The sequence below is a fragment of the Parus major genome, chromosome 10 (assembly GCF_001522545.3).
Source record: "Parus major isolate Abel chromosome 10, Parus_major1.1, whole genome shotgun sequence".
NCBI classification, from domain to species: domain Eukaryota; kingdom Metazoa; phylum Chordata; class Aves; order Passeriformes; family Paridae; genus Parus; species Parus major.
This window is the reverse complement of record NC_031779.1, coordinates 285742-295086: the sequence shown is the minus strand read 5'-3', so window position 1 is coordinate 295086 and position 9345 is coordinate 285742. Positions and strand designations below refer to the sequence as shown.

At 54.3% G+C, this 9345-nt stretch overlaps 1 protein-coding gene across 11 annotated transcripts in view; it reads right to left on the bottom strand.

The window, feature by feature from the left end:
* Positions 1 to 8: 8 nt before the first annotated feature.
* NMB (neuromedin B) overlaps positions 9 to 9345 on the bottom strand; it is a 10068-nt gene continuing 731 nt past the window's right edge. The window contains exons 2-6 of one of the 11 annotated variants that reach the window (XR_004498921.1): positions 9087 to 9274; positions 8519 to 8721; positions 2084 to 4462; positions 1264 to 1413; positions 9 to 981 (exon numbers count right to left, since the gene is read on the bottom strand). Coding sequence is in view for 8 of the 11 variants with exons in the window: in XM_015638853.2 (XP_015494339.1) it covers positions 5818 to 5833; positions 6928 to 7142; positions 7479 to 7559; positions 8519 to 8721; positions 9087 to 9274 (703 nt within the window). In the remaining 3 variants the exon portion in view is untranslated. Of the gene's footprint in view, positions 1414 to 1852; positions 4463 to 5551; positions 5834 to 6927; positions 7143 to 7478; positions 7560 to 8518; positions 8722 to 9086; positions 9275 to 9345 lie in introns of those variants that run through there. The other 10 variants (XR_004498922.1, XM_015638853.2, XM_033517053.1 and 7 more) reach the window with 10 other exon arrangements.

The following is a 9345-nucleotide window of genomic DNA, read 5'->3' as shown; positions in this document are numbered from 1 at the left end:
AGGGAAGGGAAGGGAAGGGAAGGGAAGGGAAGGGAAGGGAAGGGAAAGTTCTTGCTTTAAAATAGCTAAAAACTAATCCCACAAAAAGAACAATGCAGCGTCCCTGATCCACCCTGGAGAGAGACAGATTGAGCCAAAATCACACAGGAGCCCAAAATTCCCTGCCTCACCCTGCCCCCCCTCCCAGATCCATCTTAAAGTCAGAGCAGCTGTTTTCTGGACTTAAAGCAAACAGTTAGGGAACAAAGCATCATTATAAAATCACCCCAGGACATGGCTGCTCTAGAGCTGTTTTCATCCCATAAGAAAGCCCATAAAGGAAGACCTTGTGGGTCTGTAGCTGGGATAATCCCTGTCTCTTGCTCCAAGGAGCAGCACTTGGCTGTAACACTGTAAGAATATCTCCTGAGCAGGGTCACGTAGAGGACTTGGGGTCAGACACAGCCCTGACACCTCCCAGACTGGGCAGGTAGGGTACTGTGATCCTGCCAACACAGCCAAGCACCTGTGCCTCTTTCCCAGGGTTAGTCACAACAGGAGAACACTCAGGATTTCAAGGCTCCATGTCCTATGATGTCCATGCTGTAATTGCTGAAGCACAGTCCATCTCAAACCAGAGCAAGGCATTTCTTTGGGCCAGGGTGAACTCAGCCCTTGGGGGAAGATTTGACTTGGGACCAGCAGCACTTGGAATCATTTCACATCCCAGAAGGCTGGGATTTCTCCTTGGCTGGGAATGAGGGTCAGGAGAAGGGTTTCCTCAGTTTATGGACTCTGCCTGTAAAAGCCCATTGAGTTCATTTCCACTGTGACATTGGGTTCCAGCTTTCAGGGCAGCAGAAGTTTGTTCCATGTTAAAGCCAGCGCTTGTTCCATCATCGCTGCACTTGTCCAGTTTCATCCAAGTTCATCCTCTGTTAATGTGATGCTCAGAGGGGAGTCAGGTTCAGATCCCCAAATCCAGACGGTGCTGTGAGGTGCCTGTTTGGATGAGGAGTGCATAGAAATGCCATAGAGGTGATAATCCACAGCATTATGTACCAGCTAACTTCATACAATTGAATTTATTAGCTGTTCTCATCCAAGATCAAATCACCTTGAGGCAAACATTGGCCTTTCCCATCCTCCAGCATCACCCACAAAGTGCACTCAGGTCCTTAAATAAAAGGAATTTGCCTTTGCCTGAGGCAGGAATAACCCAGATAGTTTTCTCCAGCATATTCCTTGTGTGCACTGCAGGAACTTTATCGCATTCCACTGTACCTGAAGGTCTGGATGGGCAGGGCCAGCCCAACAGGCAGCTCCCCTGGTGTTGGCTGAGCAGTAGTTGACCTTTCTTCAATGCACATCCCAATGTTTGAAGGTCCCATCACCCTCTCAGTGTGGTCTTTCCCAGTTTGATTTTTCCAGAGGCTGATGAGTGATAGGGAAAAGTGAGCTGGTGGGTTATGTCATAAAGAAAAGGCCTTTACACGCCTTATTACAATTCACAGGATCACTGAGGTTGGAAAAGACTTCCAAGAACATTGAGTCCAGTATGTGACCAATCCCCACTTTGAGACCAGAGCACTTGAATACCACATTGAGTCATTCCTTGAACACTTCCAGGGATGGGCACTCCCTCTCCTGAGCAGCCCCTTCTAATACCTCACCAGCCTTTCAGTGGAAAAATTTCTCCTGCAGTTCACCCTGAGCCTCCCCTGGCCCAGCCTGAGGCCGTTCCCTCTCCTCCTGTCCCTGTTCCTGGGAGCAGAGCCTGACCCCACCCAGCTGGCCCCTCCTGCCAGGGACTTGTGCAGAGCCAGACTGCTCTGCCTCTCTGAGCCTCCTTTTCTCCAGGCTGAGCCACTTCAGCTGCTCCTGGTGCTCCTTCCCCAGCTCTGTTCCCTTCTCTGGACCTGCTCCAGCCCCACAATGTCCTTCTTAGAGTGAGGGGACCAGAGCTTCCCCCAGGGCTGGAGATGCTTCAGCAGTGCCCTGCCCCAGGCTGTGGCCACACTGGTTTTGCTACGAGCCAGGTGCTGTTGGCTTTTTGGCCCCTTGGAATCTCTGGTTTGAGATGGTACACTGCATTTAACCTCACCTGCTCTGCACTCCCCAGAAATCATTCAGATACAGTTCCAAGCTCTGTAGTTCCAACCCACTTCCTCAGGTTGTCCCAGCCTCTCTTCTGGCTGGATTTACCTTGGTCAGGTAAATCCAAATCTTGATGGTCATATCAGCACATGAAGAGCTTTCCCTGGAGGAGCATGGGGGATGGAAATGGAATCTGTTTTGCTTCCTGATGGGAGCCTGCTCCCCTTTGTGCTTCCTTCCCTCCCTTCCTCACTGCCTGGCTTGTTGATCTCCTGTGGAAGAGAGGTCTCCAAGCACCTCAGAGGAGGGACCACCCCAGCCTGGGGCCTGAAGAACCCAGCAGGAGCGTGTTCTCTGTCAGTGAGCACTTCACTAAGCCTGGGGCAGCAATGACACCAAGTGGTGGCAGTGGAGTTTCACTGACATCCTCTGAGCCAGCTCCTCCTCTGAGTCCATCCCACAGCCAAAGACACAAATGTCAATTGTGTCCATTCATCTCCCTCCGTGCTCTTTTCCCATCCCTGGGGTGATGCCTCAGGCTGTGGGGGAAGGCCAGGGACAGCAGTGGGCACACGAGCTCGCAGGGTTTCCAGAGACACATGTCTCAGGTGTGAGCACCCCGGGAAAGCCGTCCCAGTGACCTGGAGGGGCCTCGTTGCATCTCTGATTGCAGAAACAGCAAGTTCTGCTGTGAGCGCAGACTTGAGCCCCAGCAGCAGTGTGGAGGGTTACCCTCAAACTAGAGGAGCAACAGGAACAAATCAAAGCTGGGAAAAAACCCAGACTGAAGAATTTACTCATTTTCTAAGCTTGGTGACAAAGCTTTGGTCCTGGAGCTTTCCAAATAACATGACCAGGTGAGTGACAGGACATTGTGCATGATGTGGGCCAGCAGGTAAACATCAGAAAGGTGAATGACAGGGTAGAGCCAGCAAATTGCCAAAAAAATATGAGTTTCCTCAAAAGCTTTCCTGACCCTCTCAGTTTGTAATCTAAATTCAGGAGGGAATAGTGGCCTAGGGCTTTGTCTGTGAGGGAGAAATAAAAACATTGAAACAGCTGAGCAGTGGACCCAGGCCTCATACACAAAGGTTTTCAAGCCCAAGGTAACCCAGTCTGAACTCAGCTCATGGGCAGATGGCTGGACTAGAGAGCTGCTGAGGTTTTCTCCAGCCTGAGTCATCCTGTGCTGGTAGGATGGTGCCCAAGGCAGGTACTGGGCACTCAGGTCCTAGGGGCCCAAGTCTGTGCAGCAGTTCAGAGGAGGAGGATGGAGATGCTCCATGGTGGAACACACACTCCTTGAGAGTGGAATGGAGCACTGCCATGGGAGGCAGTGCCTGTGGAAGACTCATCCCTGAGGGAACAGGTGAATCCCTCCTGCCTTCAGCTGCTGCTTCCACACGGGGGGCTGAGAGTCACCTGCAGGACAGCAGGGAGGAGGAGAGGTGCTGAAAGTAAGCCTGGCAAAGGGGAGGGGAGGTGCCTTCCCCAGGTGTAAAAATGCTTGGGGAGGTTGTTGTTTTCCAAAACCTGAATCAAACACTTAAATGAATTAACAATAAATTATATTCCCCAGGGCAAGCCTGCTCTGTCCATGGCAGCAGTCAACAAGTGACCTCACCCTTTTTTGTCTCAACCCAAAGGAGAGTGATGGGGGCTGGGGATGGACAGAGAGGAGTTGCACAGGTTTTGGCTGGGTCAGAGAGAGAATGAGGACCTCACCTGGGAGCCTCATGGCCAGGAACCTGCTCCCCCTCCAATGAGCTGGAGAGGGTGGTCCCATGACACATCAAGTGACGAGCCCCATTAGGCTGTCAGTCCTTCACTGCTGCCTGAGGGGCATCTGGTTTCCTCCAGTGCCAAACACAATCCACAGTGTCATTATTTTTCTTGCTAATAATTAGTTTTAAGTCAAGGCTTTACTCCAGCTAATGAAAAGGTGAGCTGGGGGTCACCCACATCCCAGAACACAGCAGCGAGTCTGGGCCAAAAAGCAGATGTTAGGGGAAGGATTCCTGCATGAATGACTGCAGGACAGTGGAAAAACTCTTGAGCAAAGCTGGTGGCTAGGAGGCCATGAAGGACTCATAAAGGGAACACTACAGGTGCTGCTACAGGTGCACAGTCACCAGCAGGATGTAGAACCCGGGAGGCTCAAGGTGCTGCTCTTCCCAGGGGCTGCAGCCAAGCAACTGCTCCAGTGAGGAAGAGGAGGCCTCACAGGATCTGAACTATCCTTGAAGGGATAGGGAGCATGGTGGGAAGGTCTCCTACATGGCTCTGATTCCTCTAGCAGTTATCAGCATCTGCAGATGCTGGAGCATCCCTTGGCTTGGTGTGACGTGGCTCTGAGGCTCCTGTCCATGGGTGAAGGGTTCTCCTCCTGTGGGATCAAAGGATCAGGTTGAATTTATCAGCAGAATTGTGGAGAAGCAGAGGGTGAAAGTTTATTGTTTCTTTTATGGCATCACTCCGGGCTCTGCTGACAGGTTTTGCTCTTCCTTGGGCCATGCCAGGGCCAAGGAAAGGCTGACACAGTAGCAATTGCTCAGCTGGGAGGAGAGAAGGCTCAAGAGAGCCCTCAGAGCCCCTGCCAATGCCTAAAGGGGCTCCAAGAGAGCTGGAAAAGAACTTGGGCCAAGGGCTGGGAGTGATAAGACAAGGGGGAAAGGCTTCCCACTGCCAGAGGGCAGAGTTAGATGGGATATTGGGAAGGAATTCCTCCCTCTGAGGGTGCTGAGGCCCTGGAAGAGGCTGCCAAGAGCAGCTGTGGCTGCCCCATCCCTGGAGCGTCCAAAGCCAAGCTGGGTAAGGCTTGGAGCAGCCTGGGATAGTGGAAGGTGTCCCAGCCCCTGGGACCTGGAATAAGGCACAGGGTGTGCCTTCCAACACCCATTCTGTGATCCCATGGCCCCCACAGGTGGCTGGCAGCCACGAGGTGCATCTGGAGCAGCACTTTCAGAAGGTATGGAACCAGTGTGCTCATGGGACTGTTCCATCACCCATTTCAGCTAGGTCCCATCTCCCTTCTCCTGCCATCCTGCACAAAAAAGGGCCCCTTGGTTGTACCTCTGCCCTGTGGGTGTTAAACTGCATGCAAGAGGTGAGGGTGCACCAAGCCATCCTAATCAGACTGAGAGTTTGATGGCCAAGGCCAATGAGCCTGTGGTTAACCCTGAGGTGCCACAAGGCCAGGACTCTGACTGAGCCAGAAATCCCACCACTGACAGGACAAGGTAATATACCCAGCAAAGAGGGTCACAAAGCTGCTCCAGTGGTGAGTGGTGTGATCAGCTCACCCAAGTGTGCTGTTTTACCATGCTCCTTCAGTGAGCAGAGGCTGCAGGGACTGAATCCACCCCCCCCTCCCCGAGCTGTTGGGAGCCAGGAACTTCCCCTTCACCCTGCCCCAAGGTGCTCCCACTCCCCCTGCACAAGCCCTGGGGGTCTGCCTTCCTACCTCCACAGAGGAGTCTGTGCAAAGAGCCAGTTTATTCAAACGGGCACATCAGATATCAAGAAAACACAGAACATAAAGGAACTATACAGGGAGGCTCCGCTTTTCACACACACCATCACTAGTAACAATATTTTGAAAAGAATAAATAAAAGTGATGTTGCTATAGAAACCCACAAGGACGATGCTCTCCACCATTCACCACACACAGCCGACCTTGCAGACCTCATCCTCCCCAGCTGCACCTCTTCAGCTTGAGAAGTACTTCTCCAGCACCTTCGTTAAAAGCCCTGTCTCCTACAAAACAAGACACAAGGGTGAGACGTGGGGTCACGCACACAACCACCACCTCAGCACCCGCATGGGCACCATGGGGCAGTCAGACAAACGTCCCATGCTGGAGCACCATGGCACTCTCAGGGGTGGCACACAAGAAGGACAGAGCCAGAAGCCTCCCAGCTGTGCTCCAAGGGCTGAACCGTGACTCAGATGTCAGAGGGAAACTTCATCCCCGTGTGGCAGCAGCCACTGGGCTGAGGTCCAGGGGAGAACGTGAGAAGGCAAAAAAAACCAGAAAACACAGCAGGGAAGAGTCACAGAGGGGTTTGTGGGATTGGCACCGACCACAGGTCCCAGAGGTACGCAGGACAGCAGCTGCCCTCAGGCAGAACGGCTCTCCCCATGCCCCTGGAGCTGCTCCATTCCACGCACATGGTCTCTGCATCCTGGGAAATCAGTGCCACACACCCAAGGAGGTGACAAAGGGTGGGAAGGATCCTCCTCTGCCAGCCCCATCTTTGTCACACAGAGCAACACGGCAGCACTGTGAAGCCCTGTCTCCCACACACGGCTGGAAAGTTGAGATGCAAGCGACAGATCCTGAGCAGGGCACGGACCGGGAGTTGAGCAGGGCAGAGATATGAAAAAAGCCTGTGAGGAAGGTGGGAACACGGCACACAGATCAGTTCAGGCTGGGTGCTGACACCTGGTGTCCAACAACAGTCATGCTGAGGGGGAAAGCTGTCAGGGCGTCAGGAATTCAGACTGGCACTGTGACAACCACAAGAGCAAGAAAAAATAAGGTCACAGAGAACAGTATAACATGGACAGCACTCAGAGGCACTAGGGAGAGGCAGTTCTGTAATATCCATAACAGAAAGATGGGAGGATGCCCTGGGGGTGGGTGGGAGAAAGGAGCAGGAGGGCAGGAGTTGGGGAAGTGAGGCGCTCAGAGGCACCCAAGGAGCAAAACCAGAAACAGCATCCAGCAAGGTGACACAGGGGTCCGGGGCACTGGCCAAGGAGAGGCTTCAGGCTTTGGGAAGAGAAAGTGAGGGGCAGGAGCCAGTTGCACCTCAGCTGTGATGCCACATGTGGGCACAGCATCTCACCTTGCCCTAGAGATAGCGGGCACCGAGGCAGGCACTGGCCAGGGCCTGCATGGCCACAGACAAATCACCCTCCAGCAGCAGAGCTCTGGCACCCAGTGCCACACCTGGCCAGTACCCACCCCTGAGCACTGGGAATGGGCACTGGCAGGGATCTGGCACCCAGCTGGAACCTGTGGCACAGCACCAGCATCAGGGCAGCCCTTGCACAGGAACATCTGCAACATGAGCAGCGATGAGAACCTCAGGGAGCACCTTCACCAAATTCACACCACACGCTCAGAAAGAAGGCAGGGCGGCACATCTACCAGCTCTCCCATGCTCTCAACAAGTGCCCTCCTGCTCAAAGGTTCCTTGGGAGGGTGGGGAAGGGTCCAGAACCTCCACAGCCCTTATCTCCTCTCCAGCTGTGTCCAAGAAGCAAACACTGCAGCAGCCCAGCAGTCTGCACAGGGACTGGGGTGGGCTGGTGCCTTCAGTCATGCCCAGCTGTATCTTCACTGTGGAAAGCCCTCTACCCACTGGGAACAGCTCTCTGGGATGCATCAGTTTACCTTAATCTGCTGAAAGTGTGTCCAAAAGAGGCTTGAACCATCAGTGGCTCTCAGTCTCCCAGTCCTGCACCTCTGCTCCACCTGTGCCAAAGAGGAGCAAGCCCTGCCTAACCCTGCACAGCAGAAAACAGCTTCACCTGCATGTAGTGCTACTGAACTGCTCCCCAGGTGTCTGGCTTGGTGGGACAGCACAGCTGGGATTGACCTAAGAGGATTCCATCCTTTTTAAACTCACAGTCACTTCCTGCAGTGACTGGAAAGGGTGAGACACCAGGGAAGTGTGCAGGAGGCAACAGACAAGCAGAGCCACCTGAATTCCATCTATGGATGCAGAAATTCCATCCGTGGACTGAGCATTTCGATCTCTACACCCTGCCTGAAGATCTGTGCCTGTGCATTGCTCCCAGGGGCAGGTTTTCCACTGGGAGCTGAATGAGCTCCAAGGTAAAAGCCACAGTGAGGCTGAGGATCTGCTGATACACAGTGGGACCAGTGGAGCTCCTGCCCTCCCCCTGCTCCCCAAAACTCACTCTGCAGCAGCAGAAGCAATGCACACCTACCCTCTGCAAGGCTCTGTGCCCTCAGCATCAAGGGATCCCACTGCAGTGACACAGAGCCAAAGCCTGACAAACGCCTTTCCTTTCACATATTTCACACACATTTCCTTGCGTCCCTCTTGGTCTCCTGCCGTGCAGATAAGAGGGAGAAGGGATTTCCCTGTCCTGGGAAAAAGAGACACCATCCTCTTCTGCATCTGGCTGGGGAAGACCCAGATGCTTATAAACATTACCAACCACCACTGCCACAGCTCCATCACAGTGTTACTTGTTCATCCTCACACCCTTCCCAAGCACCTGCAACTATTTGTCACTGCCCAGCTAGACACAAGCCTCAGGACACTTCTCCTCTCTCCATTTATGGTTGGTCTCAAGAAGTGGTTTAAGGAGGGTAAAGAGGGGAATCTCTAGCAGCTGTGCAGGTGCAGCTCAGCTGCACAGCTCCAGCACCTTTCTGCTCTGAGCATCTAAGTCAATATTCACCTGGTCAGTGAGGTCGTATTTCCCTTGGTTCTCATCCAATAGCCTCTCTTGCAAGAGGATTTTCAGGAGCTCCCGGGTCAGCAGTTCCATCATGTCCTCCAGCAGGGCTCGTAGAGAGGGACCAAAGACCATCGGCACCGCAGGCTCCTCCGGAGTCTCCAGGTGTGGGGAGCCCGTGACGCTCTTCTTCCCCATGAAGTGACCTGCAGGAGCACTCACGGTGTGCCCGGGGCTCCAGCTGAGCTGTCATCGGCCACCCTGCACCAGCAACCAGCCCACCAGAGCACCGAGTGACCTAACGCCCAAACCAGCTGCATCAAGAGAAACCCAGATACCCCAGCTTCTCCCTCCACGTGCGATTTTTGAGCAACTTCCCTCTGTTCCTGCCGACAGGATCTCTGGGGTTACAGGGATGCTGAACCTCATATTCAGGGATGCCGGACACGCTGCCGTGGGACGCGGGTGGAAATGACTTCCCTGCCCTCCCCCTGCCTATCGCGCTGCTGCCAGCGTCCCCCTCCCCTCGGGCAGCCCCGGGACCGTGCCCCGCACACTCCCGGCCCGGTACCTGTGGCCCAGAGGTTGCCGCGGGGGTTGACCTTGATCTTGGCGGCCTGGCTGCGGTGCTCGGCGAAGTCGAGGTGCACGGCGGGTCCGAGCGCGGCTCCGCAGAGCAGCAGCAGGAGGCAGCGCAGCGCCATCGCGGGCCCGGTACCGCTGCTGATGCTGCTGATGCTGCTGATACAGCTGATACTGCTGCTTAAAGGGGCGGGACAGACACAGCCCCGCTCCTTAAAGCCTTGGGGCGGGACAGACACAGCCCCGCT